The 27,291-nt window shown below is 36.9% G+C and overlaps 1 protein-coding gene across 10 annotated transcripts in view; it reads right to left on the reverse strand.

Moving 5' to 3' along the window:
* Positions 1-27,291, reverse strand: part of ALB (albumin) — a 134,360-nt gene that overhangs the window by 57,304 nt on the left and 49,765 nt on the right. For 7 of the 10 annotated variants that reach the window (XM_035004832.1, XM_035004829.1, XM_035004827.1 and 4 more), the window contains one exon: positions 13,904-13,983. In XM_035004832.1, the coding sequence (XP_034860723.1) occupies positions 13,904-13,931 (28 nt within the window). In that variant the 5' untranslated portion in view covers positions 13,932-13,983. Of the gene's footprint in view, positions 1-13,903; positions 13,984-16,647; positions 16,761-27,291 lie in introns of those variants that run through there. The other 3 variants (XM_035004825.1, XM_035004824.1, XM_035004828.1) reach the window with 1 other exon arrangement.

The following is a 27,291-nucleotide window of genomic DNA, read 5'->3' on the forward strand; positions in this document are numbered from 1 at the left end:
TGTTTTTCTGCCAATGTTATATATTACAGCTTGTAATATAGTTTAAAATCAGGAAGTGTGAGGCCTCCAGATTTGTTCTTCTTGTTCCAGATTGCTTTAGTTATCCAGGGTCTTTTGTGGTTCCATACAAATTTTAGGATTGTTTTTTCTATTTCTGCGAAAAGTACCATTGAAATTTGGATAAGCATTGCACTGAATCTGTACATTACTTTAGGAAATATGGACATTTTAACAATACCAATTCTTCCCATTCATGAACACACTCCCACAGAAAATGCTTGCATGCCACTGAAAAACTGCTTATTTGATTGCTATGGTCCTGTGGGACTTACGAGTGTGAAGCCCCACTGGCTATCAGAGCTAAATGATTTTGGAGCCCTTTCCTCTGATGGTAGCCATAGAGTTGGGACAGTAGATGTGTGGACAGACTCCTTCCAGGAAGAAGCTGGTGACTGGGTTTCATTGTTGGAGTGAGCCGATGGAGAAGGCAGAAATAGTGCCCACATGCTCTTTCAGGATCCCAGGAGGATCTCAGCCGGTAACTAGATACAGGCTGATTGGAAGTCAGACTCTCATGCAGTGGCTAAGGAAGTATGCAGACCTCTTTGAGGGAAAAATTGGGAGGCAGTTATTTTTGCCTCTTTGCTCTGTGCTGACAGGGGGCAGAATAGAAGGCCAAGGACTGAGCTCTGGATTTATACTACTAGTTCAAGCCCAGATATAAGGGAGGAGTCCAAATAAAAAAGAAGTGGCCAGTGAAGTAGGATGAAAATTAGGAGAGTGTGATATCCTATAAAAGATTAAGGATAAAGAAGTGATCCACCATGCCATACCCTCTTGAAAGTTTGAGGAAAATGAGGTCTGAAATTTGGCCGTTGGTTTTAATAAGTTGAGGGTCATGGTTGACATATTTCTAAGCTATGACTGCGATTCTTACTTCTCTCAGGATATAGACACAATCAGAACAGAACTACCTCATCTTTTCAACTCAGGAACTATGAGCCCGCATGCGCCTATCCTTAAACTTTACTTTCTCTTGTTCAGTGATTGAACTGTTCTGGCTCCAGTCTAAAGCCTATTCTTCAGCTTGCATGTTGGATCCCATGTCATCTGGTCTATTCAATAATTTTCTTCTTTATTAACTCCTTTCTCCTGTATCATCAGTTTTTGCTTTTTCTTTTGGATTATTCCCATCAGAATATAAATGTCACCACCATCTTTGAAAGTACTCACTTGGCCCAAGACTTCTTCCAGCTACAGCCTCATTTATCTCATCCCCTTTATAGAAAAATTCACCAAAAAAAAAGTTGTTTTTACTTACTATTCCACCTCTACTTCCTCAGCCCTGCTCCCCACTTCTCTCTTCTATGCTTCAGTCAGGCTGATAGTCACATGACTCCACTGAGACTATCATTGTAGTCTCCCATTTATAATGATAGCCTAAATTCTGTGGCATATATCAACTTGATTTTCATTGACCTTTACATTAGTTTTCTAGGGCTGTCATAAAAAGTACTAAAAACTAGGTGGCTTAAAACAACTGAAATGTACTGTCTCAAGAATAAAGCCAGAAGTCTAAAATCAATGTATTAGTAGGGCCAGCTTCTCTACAAAGACAGTAGGGAAAGATCGGTTCTCTCCTAGTTTCTGGTAGCCTCAGGCATTCTTTGGCTTGCAGATGTATCATTCCATGTCTTCACATGACACTGTCCCTGTATGTTCTCCCAACTCCTTCCCTTTGTGTGTGCCTGCCTCTGTGTCCAAATCTCCCTTTTTTATAAGGACAACAGTCATGTTGGATTAAGGCCTATACTAATGACCTCATTCATCTTAATTTGGTTAAATCTGCAAAGACGCTATTTCCAAATAAGATCACAGTCTGAGGTGATAGAAGTTTGGACTTCAATATGTCTTCCTTTGGAGGACACAATTCAACCTATAACAGTTTCTCTCCCCATGTCTCATAGGTTTCTGCTTTCTCCAGTTAAATGTTACATCTTTTCTGTCCACTTTCCAGATCTCAGAATTTCGTTACATATTTCTTCAGTGCTGTCACTTACTTTCCAGTTCTCTTTGGCCTTGTAAGTTTATGTTTTTGTTATTTTTTTTTTTTTTTACTATTTTGATGGGGAGTACAGATAAGTGTGTGTGTTCAATGTTACATATAACAAGAATATCCAGAATAATCTTCTTGAAACTTAAATCATATTACATCATGACCCAGCTCACACTATCCAAAGACTTCCCATTACACTTATAATAAAATCCAAAATCCTTATCAAAGATTAGCACCAGCCTAACCCTCCAAAGGCATCTCCTATCACTCCCCCTCACATGCCCCACTCCAGCCAGACAGTCTCCTTGCTATTCTTCAAAATTTCCAAGCATGTTCCCACCACTGGCCTTTTAGGTCTGCTCATTCCTCTTCCTTTGGATACTCCGAAGGCTTGCTCACAATAATGAGGCTTCTATTCAAAAGTCTCCTCCTGAGAAATAAATTCTCCTGGACCACTGTTTGACTTTGATTTACCCCAAACAGACTCAGGGACAAGGACTGGATGCAAAGTGTTTATTTGGAAGGTGATCTCTGAAGGCAGAGTGAGAAATTTGGAAAGTAAGACCAGAAAGAGAGGAAAGCTAATGAAGGATATGGATGGGTAGGTTGCCACTGTGGGGACATCAGGCTCAGTCTCACTGAAGACTCCTTGAGAGACTGAATGTAAAACACTTCAGAATTGTCATCATCTTTATCCCTCATTGAATGAAGATTGTTTCTGGGAACATGAATACCTGGACAGTCCTCATAAGCAGTCACAGCAGGTACTTAAGGATGCAACACATAATAGGCTCCCAATAAACATTTATCAGATGAATAAATGGGATATATAGAATTTTCTGGAGCACTGGATAGAATAATAATAGAAAAGAAATATGAAAAGATTTTTAAAGTGTATTAATAATTTAAATAGTGTAAGAGTGTGCTTCTGTTTGTTTTTCTTTTTTTAAAGATAGATATGTATAATATTATTTAGAATACTAATCTTCTGTAACAAAAGGGCCTCAAAATACAGGGGCTTAAATAACATATTAACTTTATTTATCTGTAAGTAAGCTTACAGATAAATCTGTAAGATATAAGCAGTCTGGGAGTGATAGGGTAGCCATCCTTGACATGAACTCAAAGTAGTCATTCCAATCTTTCCATTCTCCAGCTGTGGGAAGAGGGGAAAGAGCTAAAGGGAAGTAGCTCCTTTCATTTTAAAGGCATACCCAGAAAAGGCATAGGTCATATTTTACTTATATCCCGTTGGCCAGGGTGTCATTACATAGACAAACCCAGTCCCAAGATTGGCTTGAAATATAGTTGTTATCTAGGCCTAGAAGCTAAGTTAGAGACTAGTTTACTTGTTTGGTAAACCATTTCACATGACTTGGAATAATTGCCATATATGTATACCAATGTAGCGGTATTAAATGTATGCACCACCCAGGTTCAGAAATTATCAACATTTTGTGCTGATGTTTCACCAGTAACTCACCTTTTTCTTCTGGGCTATTTGAAACAAATTCCAGATATCATATTAATTTTCTTTTCCTTTACATTCCTTCCATAAGTCCAAATTCTATTAAAAGTCCCAAAAAATAACAGTTAGGTGCTTTGGGCTATCTAGGATGAAAATTTTGAGCATGGAAATGCAAGAGAAAAAACTTTGCTGGCAAATTGGAGAATCACCAAAAGACCCATGGTTTTCATTGTTAAGTGCTTTACATAAAAAATACTTTTTATTTCATTTTTACTAGTAAACGCTATTTTGTAATAATTTTCTCACTTGGACCTAACAAGTGTCACTTAAAAGTCTTTCATATTTAAAGCTTTATCATCCTTTCAGTGACCAATTTGTAATTGACTCACACTTAAACAAAAATTATCTGAAAATATAATTTTCCCTTTTGAATTTTTTCATTTGGAAGTATAATGCTCGGGGCGCCTGAGTGGCTCAGTCGGTGAAGCCTCTGCCTTCAGCTCAGGTCATGATCCTGGAGTCCTGTGATCGAGGCCCACATTGGGCTCCCTGCTCAGTGGGGAGTCTGCTTCTCTCTCTGCCCCTCACCCCACTCGTGCTCTCTCTCACTTTCTCTCTCTCTCAAATAAATAAATAAAATCTTTTAAAAAAAAAAGATAGTAAAATGCTCATTATGTTATGATACTAAGTAAAGGAAATTCAGAATGGAAATTTTCTGTGTCCTGTGAGTATAATTGTATTTTTAAAAAAATAGATATATAGAGGAAAAGTGTGCGTAAACGAGAAGACAAAAGAGTGATGTGATAACATTTCTTGAATTGAGGCAGAATTTTTCCTCCCATTGAATTTTCCATAGATTCTATAATGTAGCTATATAGCACTTCTATAGAGAAATATTATTTTTTAAATAGAAAAAATATAGTTTCTAAGGACTTTCTTGATGTAATTCCCTAATCCCTTTGTTTTTCACTTCATCTGATGTCTCACCAAATTACAAATTATTTCCAATGTTTACCCAGTTATGCAATGTATACCAAGAGCTCCAGGTGGCTTTTTACAACAAAATTAAGGCAATCTTGTTTCTATTGAACACACTTCATGAAAAATTTCAAAAGATAAATGATGCAAATATATTTTGACAGGGAGACCAAACACTTTAAAATACTTAAATCTCTTATTTGCCCTCGAGGGTATGTGAAAAGGCTCTGTACTACTATTCACATGGTGAGAAAATTCTGTTGAGTATACAAAAGAGACTGAATGGGGAGTTAGGGAACCTGAGTTCCGATCTCTGACCTGCTCCAAATGCTCTGCGATTTGATGAGTTTTCTAACCCATCTAGGCCTCAGTCCCCATCTGTAAAGCCTAAAGCTTATCGGCCTCTCTCACATCAGAGTGCTAGCAGGCAGACAAAGTTAGAGAACATTATCGTTATTTTAACATTATTGGTTGTGAATCACAATCCAAAGGCGACTGAAAAGGTAATGATGGAAAGTGTCTGATTAGCAGCCATCCTCAAGAGGCCTAATTGAGTTCTACAAGCTTAATGTAAATCAGAGTTTTGAGAGAAAAACAGCATAGTTAGTGATGAAGGGATAAGAAGGAGAAAATAAGTTGGAAAATACCACAGAGTGCTCAAAAGGATGGAATCTTTCAGAAACATTAGCTTTAATTAACAAAAAATGTGTATATTAATTATTCGTAAATTGTGTTTGCTCAGAATGTCTCCCCTTCACTAAACTGATACCACCTGATGGTGGTTTAGACTGGCGAACTCTGCTGTCTTTGTCCATCAGTCCGTGCCCATGGATGCCAGTCCTGTCTGCAAGGCTCTTTGGCCTGTTCTAAGTGCTCAGATCACCTTTGTGGAAGGAAACTGAACTAATTACACACATCTTTGCTGCTTAGTATATAGGCTTGTACAAAGAAAGCTACCCAGTTCAATAGGGGCTAAGGGCCCAGGAGAATTGCAGCTGCTTCTTGAAGACAATTATTTAAATGTCTAATACAGGGGCGCCTGGGTGGCTCAGATGGTTTGGCATCTGCCTTTAGCTCAGGGCCTGATCTCAGGGTCCTGGGATCGAGCCCCATATCAGGCTCCTGACTCAGCGAGGAGTCTGCTTCTCCCTCTGCCTCTGCCTCTCTCCCCTGCTCATATTCCCTCTCTCTCTCTCTCTATCTCTCTCTCTCTGTCACATGAATAAAAAAATAAATTTAAAAATAAAAAAAATAAATGTCTAATACATTTCAAGTGGTACATAAATTATAAGGCAAGAAATTTACAAGTAATGTAATTCACATAAAAAGAAAAATCTTTAAGATTTTAAGAAAAATCACTATTAAAAAATCTTTCTCTTGGGCTTCTAGGAATCAAAAAACTCTCAAGGTGAGCAAAACCTATACACTTACAATATAAAAATACCTTATTTCCCTAATTGTTAGGTACTTTAGAAAGAACTTAAAGGGAAAAAATATCACACCTCTAAAAAGAATGTTTTGCATTGCCTTTGTGCACCATTAAGCAACTTGAATTATGTTGTCAGCCAGCTAATATTTCAACCACCTTTGACTTTCTTGGTGTTTACCCAAATATTTGTTTTTTCACATAATGTTCACTCCATGGCCGTGATAGCTTTTAAACATTAAGTTCCTCTACCTTTGGACTTCAGGGCATTAATAGATGATAGGCATTTCTACAGTGTTTTATATGAGAGGAAAAATATTCCATAGTGGTTGGGAATGTATAATTATAATTAAAAAAAAACAGCATTTACTGAGCACTCATCATGTTCCAAGCACCGACTTTTTACAGATATTATTTCATTTAAGCCCTCACAGCAAATAAGGACATTGAGGCTTGGAGAAGATAGGTAACTTACCCAAGGCCAGAGACCCAGTTAGTAAGTAAGTCAGGATTCAAACCCAGATCTGACTTAAGCTCCTGGCTCTTAACACTCACCATGCTGTTAGAACAGGAGCAGTTCATTAAATCTTGCAGCAAATGCAGTGTATCAAGAATGCCATGTATACTGGGAAAGACTTGGATAGCATAACCTTTCCAATTCTTCTATATATAACTATTATTTTACTTGTGTCTAGAGCTAGAACAAAAGAAGGAGGGGGAGGACAAGGAGGGAGGTGGGGACAGAAGACGGGGAGAGAAGGGGAGGAGGAGGGGGAAAAATTTTGTGCCTTTCTCCCCTGGAAAATAAAAGTTAAATTCCAAAAATACATTATTTGGATCATATTAGCTGTTTTTTTTTTTTTTTTAAGATTTTATTTATTTATTTGAGAGAGAGAGAGAATGAGAGACAGAGAGCATGAGAGGGAGGAGGGTCAGAGGGAGAAGCAGACTCCCTGCCGAGCAGGGAGCCCGATGCGGGACTCGATCCTGGGACTCCAGGATCATGACCTGAGTCGAAGGCAGTCGCTTAACCAACTGAGCCACCCAGGTGCCCCTATTAGCTGGTTTTTAAGGGATTGCTCTAAGATCCAAACCCATTCTTCTCTTCTCTATTTTGTAAAGCTGGGACCATGACTCTGAAATTTTCATTTCTCCTTTGCAAGCAAATTCCTGTCTGTCAAAAGCGGCTGCGGAAGGAGTTTAAAAGGCAGGAAAAGGACTAATATATAAAAGAAAGAGACAACATGGATAGAAGAAGAAGCCGATGGAATAGGAAACAAAATGAAACAGAGAAATTCAGTAAACACAAAAAATGGTTCTTTAAAAATACAAATAAAATTTTCCAACCTCTGACACAACCAATCAAGAAAAAAGAGGAAAATACACACACAAATTGAACAGAAATGAAATGATGATAATAACGGGGGCTTTTGCCTCCAGGCATGATGCACCAGGTGAGTTAACTCTTACAAATCAACAAAACTCCCAACACCTAATGGAAAATGGACTAAAAATAAAAGGAAAATGTGAGATCATCAGAACATGTGATGGGAAACTTCAAACATATACAAAGTAGAAGAATAGTATAGTGAATCTGGGAGGAGGCTGGGACCCACACGTCTAAGGAGAGGGCACCACTGCAGCTGTTCCTGCTTCTGCAGCGGCACAATACGGTGGTTCTGGAAATATATAAAGAAGGTGGACTCCCGGGGTGCCTGGGTGGCTCAGTTGGTTGAGCGACTGCCTTCGGCTCAGGTCATGATCCTGGAGTCCCAGGATCGAGTCCCGCATGGGGCTCCCTGCTCGGCAGGGAGTCTGCTTCTCCCTCTGACCCTCCTCCCTCTCATGCTCTCTGTCTCTCATTCTCTCTCTCTCAAATAAATAAATAAAATCTTAAAAAAAAAAAAAAAAAAAAGAAGGTGGACTCCCATCCAAGTACTAACCAGGCCGACCCTACTTAGCTTCCGAGATTGGAAGATAAGCTCGGGCGCGTTCAGGGTGGTATGGGCAGAGACATAACACAAGATGAAACCAGAGAGGAAGACAAACCATAAGAGACTCTTAAGCATAGGAAACAAACTCAGGGTTGCTGGAGGGGAGGAGGGTGGAGGGATGGGGTAACTGGGTGATGGGCATTAAGGAGAGCATGTGATGTAATGAGCACTGAAGGTTATATAAGACTGATGAATCACAGGCCTGTACCTCTGAAACCAATAATACATTGTATGTTAAGTGAATTTAAATCTTTTTTAAAATGGAAAAAAAAAGGTGGAAACTGGAATCAACTTCTGTGGTCAGGGTAAAACGGCTATAGAGAAATTGACCTAACAGGAAGGAGGAAACAAAAATTAGAAAGTATCAAAAATATATTACTCACAGTAATAGTGAAAGCATGTGACATTTGTGTACAATAATGTACGTTTCCGAAGGCAATGTGGCAATATGTCTCAAGAACCATAAAAATGTTCATGCCATTTCACATGGTAATCCATACTTTGTATTTTATCCAAAGACAGATTCAGAAATGTGCCCCCAAATTTATTCCAGTGAGTGGTTCATGACAGGATTAAAATTTAACTACATGCACAAACATGTCCAATGAAGATCGGGCACTCCCTTTTACCCTAGTTCCCTGATTACTTGCATAAGTAGGTTCCACCTACGTAGAATTTCTTTAGCCCAGCTCCTAATTAAGCAATTCTAAAAACACTAAAATTTTCCCCAATAAAATTGGTCAAATAAAATAAGATCACAATGGTCATTCCAAGTGCAAGATGATAAAAATAGTGCCAGAGATTTGTATTGTACAAATTGCTGATCTCCATTTCAAGCAACTGATAAAGCATAATTAAGAATTAAGAGGGTAAAATTGGAAAAGAAACAAGGAAGAAAACCTCATAACCAAATAACTGACTATAGATCTTTGAAGGGTTAAATAAGAGTTAAATTAACATGGGGAAAAAAGAGAAACTAAATAATTAAACCTGACCAAGGCATTTGCCCAAATCACCTCCTCCAGGAAGCCTTCCCAGATAACCTCTAATCTGGGGGGTCACAGTGTCTGTGAGCTCATATTGCCCCTGTGCTTTCCCCTAATTCATTATTGCTTAAGTGCTCTAAAAGGTAAAGGTTGGTTTATTTCTCTTATCCCCCACCTAATGATGACCCTTGGGATTGAACACTGTGTTTATTTCTGTGCCCCCAAAACCTGCTCAAAGAAGGATTTGATGGATGTTGATGGAATGAATTACAGATGGAAAAAGTAGGGAGGAGAGGCTTTTCTTTCATGAAAGGGGGACAGACTTGTAGGCAAGACAACAAAGCATAAGGATAATTCATATTTCTTTCAGTTGCAAAAATATGAATCGCTACATTTCCCAGTTTCTGAACAAGGCCTGTGCTGAGTTTCTTCCACTTGCTCCTCAGATCCATGCTACACCCTTCTCCACCCTGATCTCTGGCACAGGAGGCTGGCCTGTGTAAACTGCTTCAACTGAGTCTCTTGTCCTCTAGAGGCCAGGGGCTTCTGTCAATAGGAAACCCTGGGGGCAGACTGGGATTGGTAGGAGAATGAGGTGAGGATATTAATTTCCCAGACTCCCTCCCCGCTGGTCACCACGGACTGGCTGCATCTCCCCATGGAAAGTTCAGCTCTGGTAAGACAGCCCCCTCCCTACAGCTAGCCTTTTTGGGTCCCAGTATCTGCTCCTTCCTTTTCTTCTTGAGGTCTTAGTGGAGTACTGCCCCCCCATTTTGCTAACCCAGGAAGAGTATGTTTTCTAAACTCTGCCCACACCCTTACAGCAGTCCTCCTCTCCAATTGCCTATTTGAGGTGCCTTCCGATTCTTGCTGGCAAGAATCCTGACTATTCAAAGGCCTTAGTACACAATCGTGCATAAAATCTTGAAAAAGGGACAGATTTTATGGTTGACATTAGGGTCCTCTAATGGGTTTTGGGAGGTTTTTTAATCAAAAGATATAATAATGAATATGAAGAGTATATTTTGAGGCAGCATTAATTAGCAGAAAAGTGTTAAGAGAATCACTGTGAGCAAAGGTTAATGCATTTGGGAAGTACTAATATGAACTATTAGAAACTATGACTGTAGTTAGAAAACAGTGGGAAACAACCTATCAGTTATAATCCAGGAAAAAAATTATTATTATAAGTATACCATCACAACTATGATGCAATTTAATCTTGAAATCTTAAAGAATAATAAAATATTAAGAATCACTATACAATAAGCTTCTCCATTATGCTGTCCATTTTTAAATCCTATACTCTCAGTGTTTAGAACAGCACCTTGTACATAGGAACTGAGAAAGTATTTATTGAATGAAATAATCAGGAAGAACAAAACAGAAAATGCCATCTAATACTTGCATATTGCATTCTGCTCATTACCTAACGATAAAAACATAACAGACCTGAAAACAAACCCAGAAAGTAGTAAATGCTCATGAATAAATAAAGGAAAATAATTGGTATATAAATAAAATTAAATTATCGGACCTGTACCATAACCACAGATACCATTTATTAGGTATCCATACTCTGTTAGGTACTTTAGATATGTTAACTTCAATCCTCACAATCCTGCCCAATTGAGGAGGTCAAGGAAGGCTTCCAGGAGGAGGTGATATCTTTGTTGACTTAAGAACGAGGAGCAGGAATCATCTATGAAGATGAAAGGACAAAAAAGCTTTAGGTAGAATAATATCAACAAAATCACAGAGACAAGAGAACAGGATGCATTTCAGAAACTTTAGACATTTCAGTAATGAGAAAGTATAAAAAGATTGGAAACAAAGTGGAATTTTATCCCAAATACCACGAGGAACCATTACTTCTACCTAGAAATGTCATTATCTAATATTTATTTTAAGCATGCGTATGGAGCAGCAGTGAAAAGATGATTGTTATAAGGATGAAAGTGCATTATAAAGGTAACTAATAAGTATACTATAAAGCACTGTCCAGACACTAGGTCTCATTTTACTTAAGCTGTCACCATGCTAAGTGACCCCCTGCCCTCCTGTACCAGTCTACTTTCTCAAGCCCTCCTATGGCTTTGTGCTTGTTAACTGTTCAGTCAATCCGGCAGACTCCCAAAGGCATTCAGACCAACCCTATCTTTTGAAGTTGTGTGTCCTTTGTCTAATGTACTGCTCTACAGAACTCAATGGGACAAGAGTGCCACCTTGTGTTGCATCATTGACCGTTCACAATCCCCAGCATGCTTTCTTTTTCTTTTCACTTGAGCTCCTTGTGGATGAGGCCACTGAAGCTTCCTCCCAGGAGTTAACTTGGAATAGAAAAATATTAACAACTGTTCTCACAAATACAACAGAGGGGGAGCCCAGGACCTTTTCAATACAGTGATAATGCTAATGCTTGAGTTTCATAGATTAGTTGCTACATGCTAGAAAATGCTTAGCCTATGTACTTTAAATGCCTGCTATTATTGTTTTTAACATATTTATGGGTTTTTAAAAACTTATGTTTAAAAATACAATTGGAATTATAATGTAGGAACTGAAGTAGGTTGAATAAAAAGCTGCCCTGCTCTCTCTCATAAAGGCCCATACTCAATAATAAGTTCTGAGAAGGGATTCCAAGAGATTGTTTGAAAGTACATTCCTTGATGTCTGCAAAAGAGGCTGCAAGTCTTTGCAGGCAGACCAACTATTTAAACTATTTTAAAAGAATTATTGGAAAAAGAGTTTCCTTAAATTCCTGGAGAAGAACCAGGCATGGATTCTATTTGCCTCCTCCTCCCCACACTTCTCCACAGGCTGTTTTACTTTATTTTTCTCCTAGTCTAGCTTCATTTTTTCTCATATTTATTGAAAAAATGAGCTCCCAAAACCTGGGAGTTTATCGCTATTTCTTAATCAAAATATAAGCCAATATATTGTTACTGTATACACATGATGAACATGTAAATGCAAATTAACATCTGTCCAAGAAAATGAAAACTATCTTTACTGAGCACTTTCCATATATTAATTCATTTAATCCTCACAGAAGTCCATGAATGTAAGTATTACTGTTCTCATTTTAAAATGGGAAATTGAAACTGAGCGATGATTATGCAAGTTCACACATCTAGGATATAGTACAATCAGTTCAAATCCAGGTTTCTGTGATTCTAAATACCTATGCCCATAACAATTATTATTTGTTGACTCTAACCATAAAACCCCAAATCACAAGCATATACTAGTACCAACAACTTCTTAAGTACAACCAAAAGATAATCAAATTATGTGTAAATGTCAACACTTACATAAATTTGGAAGTTAGATATCATTCAAAACTTACTGCAAAACTATAGTAATCAAGATAATGTGGTAATGGCATAAAGATAGACATAAATTAACATAATAGAATTGAGAATTCAGAAATAAACCCATATATCTATGGTTAACAAATTTTAGGCAAGAGTGCCATGACCAATCAGCGAAGAATAGTCTTATCAACACATGGTTCTGTGACAACTAAATAGCCACATGCAAATAGTAAGATTGAACCCTACCTCACACCGTATACAAAAATTGACTCAAAATGTATCAAAGACCTAAATGTAAAAGCAGTGATTGTTAAACTTTTAGAAGAAAACATAGGCATAAATCCTCGTGATCTTGTATTAGGCAATGATTTCTTAGATATGACACCAAAAGCACAAGCAACAGAAGAAAAAAACAGATGAACTGGACTTCATCATAATTAAAAAATTTTGTGGCTCTGAAGTACACCATCAAGAAAGTGAAAAGTCAACCCACAGAATGGGAGAAAATTTTTTGTAAATCCTATATCTGACATATCTAGAACATAAAAAGAATTACTATAACTCAATACTAAAGTCATATAACCCCAATTTTAAAATGAGCAAAGGATCTGAATAGACAGTTCTCCAAAAAATATATACAAGTGATGAGTAAACACAAGAAAAGCTGCACATCATTAGTCGTCAGGGAATGCAAATCAAAACCATAATGAGACACCATTTCACACCCAGTAGGATGATTATAATCAAAAAGACAGATAATAACGAGTGTTATGAATGATGTAGAGAAATTAGAACCCCCATACATTGCTTGTAGGACTGTAATATGCTGCAGTCACTTTGGAAAACAGTATAGAAGTTCCTCAAATGGTTAAACATAGAATTACTACATGATCTACCAGTTCCATTCCTGGGTATATACCCAAGGGAAATGAAAATATAGTCACTCAAAAACAGGTACACAAATGGTCATGGCAACATTATACAATGGCCAAAAAGTGGAAGAACCCAAATTTCAGCAATTGGTGAATAAATAAACAAAATGTGGTATATCCATAGAATGGCATATTATTCAGTAGTAAAAAGAAACAAAGTGATGATACATGCCACAACATGAATGAACCTTGAAAACATTATGCTAGGTGAAAAAAGGACCACATATTGCAGATTACATTTATAAGAATTGTCAGGAATGGATAAATTGATAGAGACAGAAAGTACATTAACAGCTGTCTAGGTCTGGGGAAGATGAGGAGATTGAGGGGTGACAGCAAAGGGGATGCAGATGTTTTTTTTCAAGATAATGAAAATGTTCTAACATTGATTGCAGCAATGGATCCATAATTCTGTGAATATACTAAAGGCCCTTGAAAAGTATAGTTGAAATGGGTGAATTGTATTGCATGTGAATTCAGCTCAAGAAAACCATAAAAACCAAGTTAGTTATATGTGATGGTCAATCAGGAATATTTTGCTTTGAACACAGAAGCAGAAAATCACATGCGGATTCTGAGAGAATGTCATAAGTCAAACATGAATGTAAAATATTGCAAGTCTCTCAGCCTCACGTAGCTGTCATTCAGAAATGTATTAAAGACATTATTGGTTTCCAAAAACAATAGAGTTAATGAGCAAACAAGGGAAAGGTACACAAAGTAGTGAAACTGCTGCAAAACATTACCTTGGTGATATTGAAGATACAAGTTCATTCAGATAAGTCATTGCCGTAGACATTTAGAGTTTGCTTTCAGGGTCCCTTTGCTGTAGGAGTAAAGAGGAAAATGAGTCAATATTTTTGTGCCACAAAATGAAGCATTGGTAAGCTTGGAGACTTTTTAACTTCTTAAACAACTTTAAAATTACAACAAATAGAGGATCAAGAAATCATATTACTTCAGGAGAAGTGCTCTTGAATTAATACTTGGAAATCATGAATTGCTAAGGAACACTGTAATTTAGAGTAGATGAGTAATACCTTAATGATGAAGAATTACTTTTGAAAAATATTCATTTTTCCTTGGAAGAACCATTCAAGGATTCAAGGCAGAAATTACAAGGAATATTCTGCGTAGGTATATAGAATATTTATATATAATAGAAGATACAGAAATATAGTATCTATAGTAGAATTTAATGTAAATTCCATATTTACATCATTTTAAGTGGCTTTATTTTATATATATAAGAGATCCTGAAGGAAAGAGAAGGGCTGGGGGAAATGAGGATATTGAAGGGTGATGGCTGGGGATGCATATATGTACTAAGATATAAATATATGCATATATTTATTACCTTTTTTCACTTACATTAAATTTTAATTGGAAGTTATTTTAAGAATTTATAAACTAATTATCTTTTGCTAGATAATGCTACAATAACAAAAATCCCAGTCTCTCAGGGGCTTACAATAACAAAGACATTATTTTATTTGTCAGTTGGGGGTTGGCTGTGTGCTACTCATTCTCTCCCCTTCAAGATCCAGGTAGAGAAGCAGCCTCTATGTGGAGCTTTGTCATTGTTGTGGCAGAGTGAAAAGGGAGAGAGCAGAACCTAGGATGGCTTTTTTTTTTTTTTAATTTTATTTATTTATCTGAGAGAGAGAGAATGAGATAGAGCACATGAGGGGGGGAGGGCCAGAGGGAGAAGCAGACTCCCTGCTGAGCAGGGAGCCCGATGCGGGACTCGATCCCGGGACTCCAGGATCATGACCTGAGCCGAAGGCAGTCGCTTAACCAACTGAGCCACCCAAGCGCTCCCTAGGATGGCTCTTAAAGCTTCTGATCAGCAGTGGCACATATAACTTCTGCTATGTCCCATTGACCAATGCATGTTGCCTAGCGATGCCTGGTATCACTGAGCTGAGTGTAATCTTTCCACAGGAAGGGTACTACTGGTCACATGGCTGAGCCTGACATCACAGGACAGGGAATTATCAACTTTTCACAGGAAGAAGCAGCAAGTATGTAAAAACAATAATCTACCATCACTGAATCATAGACTCTGTAGGAAACCTTAGAGATCATCTGTTTCATCTCATTTAATCTCATCTGTGGTTGAGAAGTCAGAGGCCCAGAAAGGGAAAAGTGATTTCCTTAGTTCTATAACTAACTCAAGACCGAATCTCTGATAATCTTTCCCCCTAGTAAGATTCACCTTTTTGTTTACACGAACAATCTATAAACAAAAAAGGAATGGTTGGGTGGAACAACTACGGAACCTGCACAATAGAAAAAGAGATGCCAAGAGTAACTATTTTCAAACAGCAAATTCAAATTTATGCTACTACTGATGAGTATCATTTATATCCAACAGGGTACTTAAATAGAAGAAGAGAAATTATTTCTATTTATTTTTAGAAACACTATAAATCAGGTCTTGATTTGTTGTTTTAATGATAGATCTTAAACTTATGGAGATAATGTTAATAATGCAGATTCAACTTAGAAGTGCATCATGTCATACCATGTTGTGAATAGCACAAAAAAACTGGAGAAATATTCTTTCAGCATTTGTAAATTATTATCTGATTCAGTAAAGAAGTCACACACTATTGAAAAACAAGTGAAGTCCTGACATCGGTCTTTGGGTTTTGAGTCTTTTTCTATCTTACTTGTTAAGGTATATGAACCTTATCAACTGACATCATGTTGTAACACCTGTTCATCAGTTGCAACCATAGTGCCGCTATGGATATAAGAGTTTGGTAAAAATCAATGAAAGAATTCTGAGAACCATTTGGTTATATGAAATTCACAGTAAAGAACATTATTTTATTATTATTTATATTATATATAAATTGTGTGCTATACATCCTTCATGTCAATAAACAATAATGAACTTATGTACATATACATGTATCCTTTTTTTCAGAGAGCTTGTTGTTTAACATTTACCAGCAAGCACTAGGAATATAGAAATCTGATATTCATCAAATGCTTTTTCTGTTCATACATTTAAGTACCTACGAAGTGGTAAAGATCTGTTTCCAATTGCTATGTCAAATACAAAAATGTTGTCTCCTTAAGGAGTTAATATCCAACAGAGGAAATAAGTGCCATAAATATAACTATAATGCAAAGCAGTATGAGCAGCTGAAAAGAGCAGCAGAAGTCGTAATGAAGCAATGTTCTAATGCACTTTTATTAGAAACTTCAAATCTAGAATTAGAAATGATGTTTATACACATTCCTAGCCATGAGAACAGTTTTACTGCAAACTAATAATTAGAATTAGTGCTTATCACAGTGTTTTGTGCATAATAAATGATCGACATACATCTCTCGAATTGTGCTAAAGGTCAATGTTCCAGAAAAATAAATAAATAAATAAAAATAAAACTGTAGAGTGAGAGAGGCTGGCAAAGATTGGGTTTAAAAAGAGGCCATGGGCGGGGCGGGTGGGGAGATGATATTTGAATAGGCACACCTGTGGTAAGACAGATGGTAGAACCAACTAATCCAGAAGGGAGTAGGTAGTTGGCATCCTCAGAAGTTCTAGGAACTGGGCTCTAGCTTGAACAGTTTCTTCAAAGGAGCAGGCTTGAGGGGAGAGGGGAGATAAAGAGAGATAAATCAATTTGGCACCCCATTTCAAGCTACACCAAAAGAGAAACTAAATATTAATATAAATAATAATAAAATAATGTTCTTTACTGTGAATTTCATATAACCAATTGATTCTCAGAATTCTTTCATTGATTTTTACCAAACTCTTATATCCATAGCGGCACTATGGTTGCAACTGATGAACCTTTATAAACCTACAAATAAAGAATAGGACTTAAATGCAGATGGATGGTTGAAATTCAAATTAGCTTCAGAATGAACATAGCCAGACAGCAAACAAGCATCAATGATAGATGGTCAGATTTTTCCTAGTTTTGATGGGATGAATAGATAAAGAAAAGAAAGCTTGAAGAATCTGAAGAAGGGAAAAGACTGCAAAAAGAAAATCTAGGAACAAAAAAACTCTGAGCCTTTACATTTTGACCTCAAAAGAAATTGTGAACACTGGATGTTGTACATAAGTGATGAATTACTGAACTCTACACCTAAAGCCAATATTGCACTGTATGTTAACTAGCTGGAATTTAAATAAAAAACTTGAAAAAAAATATAAGTGAACTAAAAAAAAAAATTGTGGACTAGGTTATTTTATGACAAAACTGCAATGATAGTATAGTATAAGCTTCATAAAGATTTTTTGTTTTTTATCTTTTTTAAGCTGAGAAATCTCCCTGGGCATTTAACTGAGGTATTAAAATTAGTAGATTGATTTTATTTCCTTGATTTCCACATCAGAACAATGTATCTATCACTCTGTTTTATAATGTGATACATGGAAATAAGATGCCATAATATATAGAGTCTAGTGCATTTAAAAGATTAACTTACATAAACAACAGAATTTGTTAACTTGTTAAAATGAATAATAAAAATGGCTTTGACAGTTTAAAAGACAATGAAGTGAAGTACTATATATTAAAGACATGTAGGATGCACCCAGAGTGCATCTAAAGGGAAATTTAAAACTTTAACTGCATTCATGGGGAGTGGGAGAGAGGGGAGAAGGAAATTTGTTAAGTAAGTATTCAAATTAGAGAGATAGGAGAGAAGACCCAACAAAGTAGCTCCAGGAAGGAAATAATAAAGCTACACCCCAAACTGAAGAAATGGCAAAGAAACAAAAAGAATAGAAAATCTAAAAGCTAGTTGTGAAAAGCCTAATAAAATAAACAAGTTTTTAGCAAACTAGGGGAAAAAGATAAAAAAAAGAAGTCAACAAAAACAGTATTAGGAATAAGTGAAGAGGAAATCCTTAAAATCATAAAGAAATAGCATGCCAATACTTGTTATATATTTCAATAGGTAGTGTTCACATGATTCTAAACTCAAAATACTCCAAGTACACACAGTAAAAATTCTCACTCCCACCATATTCTCCAACTACCCTGTATCTTTCCCAAAAGGATCTTAACATTTATCATTTATTTGTGAACGCTTCCAAGGACATTTTATTCATTTCCAAATTAATATAAATATGACTTCTCTTACCCCTTTTCTCACATATAAAATAAATTAAACTGGGGGGTTTACACTTTATTTTTTTAAGATTTTATTTACTTGAGAGGAAGAGAGGGAGAGCACAGAGGGAGAGTGAAAGGGAGAAGCAGTGCAGGGAGCCCGATGCGGGGCTTGATCCCAGGACCCTGAGATCATGACCTGAGCCGAAGGCAGACGCTTAACCGACTGAGCCACCCAGGCACCCTAACCTGGTGGGTTTAAAAGATTCTTCAGGACAAAATTTACAGGTATATTTCACAAAACCTTATAGAAACAAATCATTCCTGTCCTATACAAGTTGTTTTAGATCACAGAAAATAAGGGAGAATTACACACGGACACCAATGTGGATTGGCTCATTTAATACCTATTCCACCTCCTTAGAGCAGGCAGAAACCATATAAAACATTGCATTTCCCAGAATCTCTCTTGCTTAAATTCCAGATATGATTCAGTCTCTTCCATGTAACTTAACTTTTATGAAACTTCAATTTTGAAGTGAATCAAATGGGGAAGGAGGCAGGGTGCAGGGCATCCACTATGCTGCAAGTGGATTGTGACAAACTCAGGGTTGGTTCCTGAGCCAGTAGCTAGCAGCAGTATCTGAACCTTAGATGACTTTGTGATTAGCAGAAGTAATGTGATTTTGGACCTGGCAATAGAGAAGTCTCTGTATCCCAACCGGCAGGTAACTTCCTGAGTCAGTGGCTTCCTGATCATGGCGGAGATGGCGGCTTCTTAATTTTTCAAATTTTTGATTGCATCATTGGCATCATCTATCTTGATGACCTAGTTCTGCAATATAGATTTGAGTGTAATTCCTAGAAATTCAGATAAAAATCTCTTTCAGCCCTACTGATGTATCTCTAAGTAAGCCATTTAACATCTTACTGGATAAATCTCTTTTTGTGTAGCAGAGAATCTGTTGTTTTAAACTGAACCCTAACTAATATACTATCCAATTTATCTTAAAACTAAAATTGGAAAAGAGCAATATGAGACTGGAATACTGTATGTGAATGCCATTTATAAATACAGGTGCAAAATCTAAATAAGAAATTAACAAGTCACATTCGACACTGAATAGATAGACATAGAGGTGGCCAAGTAGGGCTTATTCCAGGAACTCCAAAATGATTCAACCTCAGAAAACCAATTGATGTGATTCACCACATTAATAGATTAAAGGAATAACTTATGATTATTTCAATTAATGAAAGGATGCTTTAGAAAAAGTCAATACACTGGGGCGCCTGAGTGGCTCAGTCGGTTAAGCGACTGCCTTCGGCTCAGGTCATGATCCTGGAGTCCCGGGATCGAGTCCCGCATCGGGCTCCCTGCTCGGCAGGGAGTCTGCTTCTCCCTCTGACCCTCCCCCCTCTCATGTGCTCTCTCTCTCTCTCATTCTGTTTCAAATAAATAAATAAAATCTTTAAAAAAAAAAAAGAAAAGAAAAAGTCAATACACTTTCATGATTTTTTAAAGTAGCAAACCAAAAATAGAAAAAAATGTACTTAACTGAAAGTCTTTTTTAAAAAAACCTTCCATAAACATCAAACTTAGTGACAAAAAACTAGAAATATTATTTTTAAGGTTATAATACACAGATGCCAACTAACACCCCTACTTTTCAACAATGTACTGTAGCTCTCAGAAAATGAATTTAAAAGAAAAATTTTTTTTAATTATAATAGTTATAAAGAAAGGACTTTATCCATATACTTCTTGGCCTTCATTGTGTAGCAATAACCTATTACCCTTCATAAATAGCATCGATCACCTCTGCCAACACCCAAACCTCCTTTTTTTTCTTCTTTTTCCAGTGGCATGAATTGCCCAAATGGCCAGTGGCCCTGTGCACTTTCAATTCAATTAAGCTTTACTTATGTTCCCGGATGACAGCATTTATTTTAGATATTAAGACCTCTAAACTAGCAAAAACTAATGTTCTGAAGACGAGATGCCAAAAAAATTATAAGTAGAGCATTGGGTATAATTTTGTGAACCACCACTTAAAAACGTTGCATCAGGGAAACACAAATCGAAACCACAATGAAATACCACCTCACACCAGTCAGAATGGTTAAAATTAACAAGTTAGGAAACGACAGATGTTGGCTAGGATGCGGAGAAAGGGGAACCCTCCTACACTGTCAGTGGGAATACAAACTGGTGCAGCCACTCTGGAAAACAGTATGGAGGTTCTTCAAGAAGTTAAAAATAGAGCTACCCTAAGACCCAGCAATTGCACTACTAGGTATTTACTACAAAGATACAAATGTAGTGATCCAAAAGGACACCTGCACCCCAATGTTTATAGCAACAATGTCCACAATAGCCAAACTATGGAAAGAGCCTAGATGCCCATCGACACATGAGTGGATAAAGAAGATGTGGTATATATATACAATGGAATATTATGCAGCCATCAAAAAAGGAAATCTTGCCATTTGCAACAACGTAGATAGAACTAGAGGGTATTATGCTAAGTGAAATAAGTCAATCAGAGAAAGACAATTATCATATGATCTCACTGATTTGTGGAATTTAAGAAACAAGGCAGAGGATCATAAGGAAAGAGAGGAAAAAATGAAACAAGACAAAAACAGAAAGGGAGACAAATCATAAGAGACTCAATCATAGGAAAGGAACTGAGGGTTGCTGGATGGGAAAGGGGTGGAGGGATGGGGTAACTAACTGGGTGATGGACACTGGGGAGGGTATGTGTTGTAATGAACACTGGGTATTATATAAGACTGATAAATCACAGACCTGTACCCCTGAGACAAATAATACATTATATGTTAATTAATTGAATTTAAATTTTTAAAAGTGCCATGTGACACTGAAAAACAAAAACAAAAACAAAAACAAAAAACATTGCTTCCAAAATTTGTGCATTCTGGCTGTGAGAAAAACAGCAGCACATATTGACTGCTGGTTCCAAGCCTATAGTGCATCATACAAGACAATATCCTGACCTCTCAAGAGATGGCATTCCCACCTAGCACTATACGTTGGTGTTTAGTAGTACATTTTGACAACCTATAAGGCAAGTGGTAAGGGATAAACTATTAACTATAAAATCAATTCCTCAGAGGCAATGCTGTGTGGAATACAACAACTGTAAATAAAACAGTCAGAAACTCCATGCAATAGAGCATGGCAGGTAGAGATATCTGATCTATATTCTTTCTAGTGACCTGCCCTCTACCTACTCTACTCCCATTTTGGTATTGTAGGAGAAAGACTCCAGGGGTGGCCCTCATGATCCCCACCTCCTTGTAGTCATGCCTTTTTGTAATTCCCACCCCTTGAGTGTGGGCAGGTCTTGCGACTTGGTTCTAACCAACATACTATAGCAAAGGTAATGGGATGTCACTCCTGTGATGACATTATACAGCAGAAGGTGATGGATATCATTTTTGTGATTACATCATGTTATAAAAGACTACATCTTAGCATACTAAAGCTAGAGATTCTCCTTGCAGGTAGGACTGACTACATAATTTGTGAGGCTCAGTGCATAAAGCAAAATGTGGGACTCCTTATTCAAAAACTGTTAAGAATTTCAAAATGGCTACAGAAGAACATTAAACCAAGTGTGGGGCCTTTTAAGCACAGGACTTGTGTTACAGCATAGAATACATGCCCATAAAGCCAGCTCTGCTTGTGGTTTGACTAAATAAGTGCCCGTGTTCATGAAGACTATGTCAAAGAAGTGTGGACAGCTTCCAGACAACAGTCAGCAGAAAGCCAGGGCCCTTAGGCATATAGCCAACAAAGTGAATCAGCTTGGAATTGCATTTTTCCCAGGGCACCTGGGTGGCTCAGTCAGTTAAGCGGCTGCCTTTGGCTTAGGTCATGATCTCAAGATCCCAGAATTGAGAGCTGTGTCTGGCTCCCTGCTCAGCAGGGAGTCTGCTTCTCCCTCTGCCCCTCCCCCCAACCCCACCCCCCACTCATGCTCTCTCTCTCTCTCTCTCTCCCAAATAAATAAATAAAATCTTAAAAAGAGAGAGAGAGGAAGAATTGGATTCTTCCCCTATCAAGCCTCCAAATGAGAATGCAGTCTGTTCAACACCTTGCTTGCAGCCTTGTGAGACCCTGAGCAAAGGACCCAGCCACACCATGTGCAAACTTATGACCCAAGGAAACTGTGAAATAATAAATGTGTGTTAGAAGCTGTGATCATTTTTATACAGCAATAGAAAACTAGTGGATTTATCACATAAAAGGTTGAGGATAAGTTGCTGCTGTTGGCAAATTAGGCATTGAGTAATGGTGACAATTTCACTCTTCAGGAGTAAACATTGAATTGTTGAGTTCATGTACAGCCTCTATTCCTGCAGGATGGCCATTTTATTCATGAATGCATTGAAAAAGTAATAATGTGGCCATGGAAAAAGGTTGACTCACAGTTAAAGGAATTATCTTTGTGTCCATCTGATTATTAAGATACTCTTGAATGGTAAGAGCTTTTTGATGAACATTCATTCAGGACAATACTCTTATGTTTTAGGTCAATTAAAAAAGGTCTATCCATGTATTTTACTTCTCAAACCACCTTATCTCTAAGATTACAATCTTCTTCTTCCCAGTTCCATTAGCCAATGACCATGAATAAGTGTAGATTTGTGACTGAAACCACCCCTTTCATAAAAATTGGAAAATGATCTGAAATACTAAAAATTCCACCCATTAGGAGGAATTCCTCCTTATGATCCTTATGGGCCAACCCTGAATGGGGTTGTAAGGCAGTAGCAGTTCACTTCCACTTGGTGCCAACAAATCATCTAGACTAATCTCTTAACCAGAGTCGCATATTTAGGTAATAAAGAATCTCCTATGAGTCCCTAAATAAAGTTGAGGGAGAAATGACAGTGTTGCAGGAGTAGCATAGTCAGAATGTTGAGTCATCTGCAACTTATTTGTGCCTCTAGATATTCTGAGGCTTGGTTCCATATATATTACTTCCATTAGATGATGGAATACTGCTGGGCATGATGAACTTTTTGGTTATTTTGATTTGATAACATATTCATCATGGGCAGCTCTGATCAAATAGTTACTTGGTCTTATGGTCAAGAATTTATTATTACTGTGTCAGATACAATGCTAAGTACTGTGGACAGACACTGGGATGGGATGAGGAGATACTTAGAAGTATGAATTTTTAATAAGACTGCCTTTGGGACTGTCCCAATGGAGTGGGAAGATAGACACGTAAGTTTATCACCAGGACATATGTAACATATCAAAGGCTCAAATGGATCATGTATATGGTACTATGATGGTGCAGGGGGAAGAGTATAACTGCCTGCATAAGTGGAAGGAGCATCACAGAGGAAAAAGATACACATGAAGTGAGACCTCAAAATGTCTACAGGAGTATGTGAGGTAAAGGAGGAGAGGTGCATTCGAAGCAGTACAAATTCTATTTGTGAAATCACTAAAGCTTGTTATATAGCACAGTGTTGTTCTGAAAAGTACTTTTAAAGAGTTTTCCATGCTTGATGTTAAACAAACAATACTTGGTGGCAATACTGTGGCATGAGGGAAAACCTCTAGGAAGAAATTTTAAGTTATTCATAAGAACTTATCTTTAACCTCAAACTAAAGTAAAACATAAGGTACACAGAAAAAGCAACATAATACTCCAATTTTTGTCTACTTAAATCTCTACCATAGTTATATTACATCATTGAAAAACTTTCCTACAAATAAAGCAATTATAATTTGTTCAACCAAAGATAGTTAATTCAAGGGCACCTGGGTGGCTCAGTCAGTTAAACGTCTGCCTCAGGCTCAGGTCATGATCTCAGGGTCCTGGAATTGAGTCCCGCATTAGGCTCCCTGTTCAGCGATGTCTGCTTCTCCCTCTGCCTTTGTGATCCCTCTGCCTCTGTGATTGCTTTTGCTCTCTCTCAAATAAATAAATAAAATCTTTTTCTAAAAAAAGACAGTTTTTTTCATAGAAAACCAATCAGTAATAAAAGTGATGTCAACAAAGTGGAAAACCTAGAAGAAATGGATAAATTCCTAGAAACATACAAGCTACAAAATTGAATCATGAAGAAATAGAAAATCTGGACGGACCGATTACTAGTAAGAAGATTAAATAAGTAATCAAAAACCTCCCAACAAAGAAAAATCCAGGACCAGATGGCTTCATTGTTGAATTCTATCAAATATTTGAAGAAGAACTAATACCAACAAATAATCAAGGGGAGGAAACAGTTTCAAACTTATTTTATGAGCCCAGTATTACCCTGGTACTAAAACTAGTCAAGAACACTACAAGAAAAGAAAATTACAAGTCAACATCCCTGATGAACATTCAAAAGATCATATACCATGATCAAGTGGGATTTTTTTCCTAGGATGCAAGGATGGTTCAACATACATAAATCAATCAATGTGATATACCACATTCACAAAATGAAGGATAAAAACTATATGATTATCTCTTTATTTTTTTAATTTTATTTATTTATTTGAGAGCATGTGTGAGAGAGAGAGAGAGCACAAGCAGGGGGGAGGGGTAGAGGCAGAGGGAGAAGCAGACTCCTCGCTGAGCAGGGATCCAGATGTGGGACTCGATCCCACAACCCTGGGATCATGATCTGAGCCAAAGGCAGACACTTAACTGACTGAGCCACCCAGGGGCCCCTGATTATCTCTTTAGATGCAGAAAAACCATTTGACAAAATTCAATATCCATTCCTGATTTAAAAAAAAAAAAAGAAACTCTCAAGGAAGTAGATATAGAGGGAATGTACCTCAACATAATAAAGGCCATAAATGACAAGCCACAGTTAACACCATATTCAATGGTGAAAAACTGAAAGCTTTTCCCTTAAGATCAGGACCAAGATAAATATGCCCATTTTTGCCACTCCTATTCAACATAGGACTGGAAGTCCTAGCGAGAGCAGTTAGGAACAAAAAAGAAATAAAAGACATCCATTTTAAAACAAAGAAGTAAAACTGTCTCTATTTGCAGATGACATTATACTATATGTCAAAAACCCTTTAGGACTTTACCAAAAACTATTAGAACTAATAAACAAATTCAATAGGGTTGCAGGATACATAATCAACATACAAAAATTAGTTGCTGCTCTATACACTAAAAATGAACTATCAGAAAGAGAAATTAAAGAAACAATTCCATTTACAATTGTGTCAAAAAGAATAAAGTACCTAGGAATAAATTTAAACAAGGAAATGAAAGACCTGTATACTAAAAACTATAAGACACTGATAAAAGACATTGAAGAAGACACAAATAAATAAAAAGATATTATATGCTCATGGATTAGAAGAATTACTATTTTTAAAATGTCTATACTAGCAAAGCAATCTGCAGATTCACTCCAATCCCTATCAAACTTCCAATGGCATTTTTCACAGAAATGTAAAAAACAATCCCAAGATGTGTATGGAAACAAAAGACCATGAATAGCCAAAGCAATCTTGAGAAAGAAGAACAAAGCTGGAGGCATCACACTTCCTGATTTTAAACTATATTACAAAACTATAGCAATCAAAACATATGGTATTGACATAAAAAAGGACGCATAGATTAATGAAACGGAATAGAGAGCCCAGAAATAAACCCACACATATGTGGTCAATTAATTTACAACAAAAGAGCTAAGGATACACAATGGGGAAAGGATAGTCTTTTCAATAAATAGTATTGGGAAAACTAAAGAGACATATGCAAAAGAATGAAATTGTATCTCATCTTATACTATATACAAAAGTTAAGTCAAAACAGATTAAAGACTTGAAATAAGACCTGAAACCATTAAACTCCTAGATGAATATAAAGAGTAGACTCCTTGACATTGGTCTTAGCAATTTTTTTTTTTAATTTAACACCAAAAGTGAAGAAAACAATAGCAAAAATAAATAGGTAGGACTACACTAAACGGAAAAAGCTTCTGCAGAGCAAACGAAACCACAAACAAAATGAAAAGACAACCTACAGAAAGGAAAAAAATGTTTGTAAATCATATATCTGATAAGGGGTTAGTACCCAAAATATATGAAGAACTTATAACAGTTCAATAGCAAAAAGCAAAAATTCCCAATTTAAAAATGGGCAGAGGAACTGAGTAGACATTTTTCCAAAGAAGACATACAGATGTCCAACAGGTACATGAAAAGATGTTCAATATCACTAAACATCAGGGAAATGCAAATCAAAACCACAATGAGATATCACCTCACACCTGTTAGAATGGTTATCATCAAAAAGCCAAGAGATAACAAGTGTTGGCAAGGATAGGGGAAAAAAAAGAACCCTTAATCATTGTTGGTGGGTATGTAAATTGGTGTAGCCGCTATGGAAAACAGGATGAAGTTTCCTCAAGATGATCTGGCAATTCCACTTCTGGGTATATATCCAAAAGAAATAAAAACAGGGTATCAAAGAGATATCTGCATTCCCATGTTCATTGCAGCATTATTCACAATAGCCAAAATATGGAAACTTAAGTGTCCATCAATGAATGAATAAAGAAAATGTGGGCTGTGTGTGTATATATTATATATATGTTGTATGTATATATTTATGCATATATTTAGTATGTATATATACACACATATACAATTGTATATATAAATGTAATATATACATATAAGAGTGTACATATATGCATAAATATGTGTATATATGCAATGGAATATCACTCAGCCAGGAGAAAGAAAGAAATCCTGCCATTTGTGATAACACAGATGAATCTCGAGCATCTCATGCTAGGTGAGAGAAGCCACACAGAGCAAGACAAATACTGCATGGTATCACTTATAAATAAATCCCCCAAAAAAGACAAACTCATAGAAACAGAGTAGAAAAGTGGTTGCCGGCAGCTGGGGGGTGGGGCAAATGGGAAGAAGTTGGACACATTTTCAGCAGTAAGATAAGGTTTGAGGATCTAATGTAAAACATGGTGACCACAGTTGATAACACTGTATTGTATAATTGAACTTTGCT

The sequence above is a fragment of the Mirounga leonina genome, unplaced genomic scaffold (assembly GCF_011800145.1).
Source record: "Mirounga leonina isolate KUSES-001 unplaced genomic scaffold, KU_Mleo_1.0 Mir_129, whole genome shotgun sequence".
NCBI lineage: Eukaryota > Metazoa > Chordata > Mammalia > Carnivora > Phocidae > Mirounga > Mirounga leonina.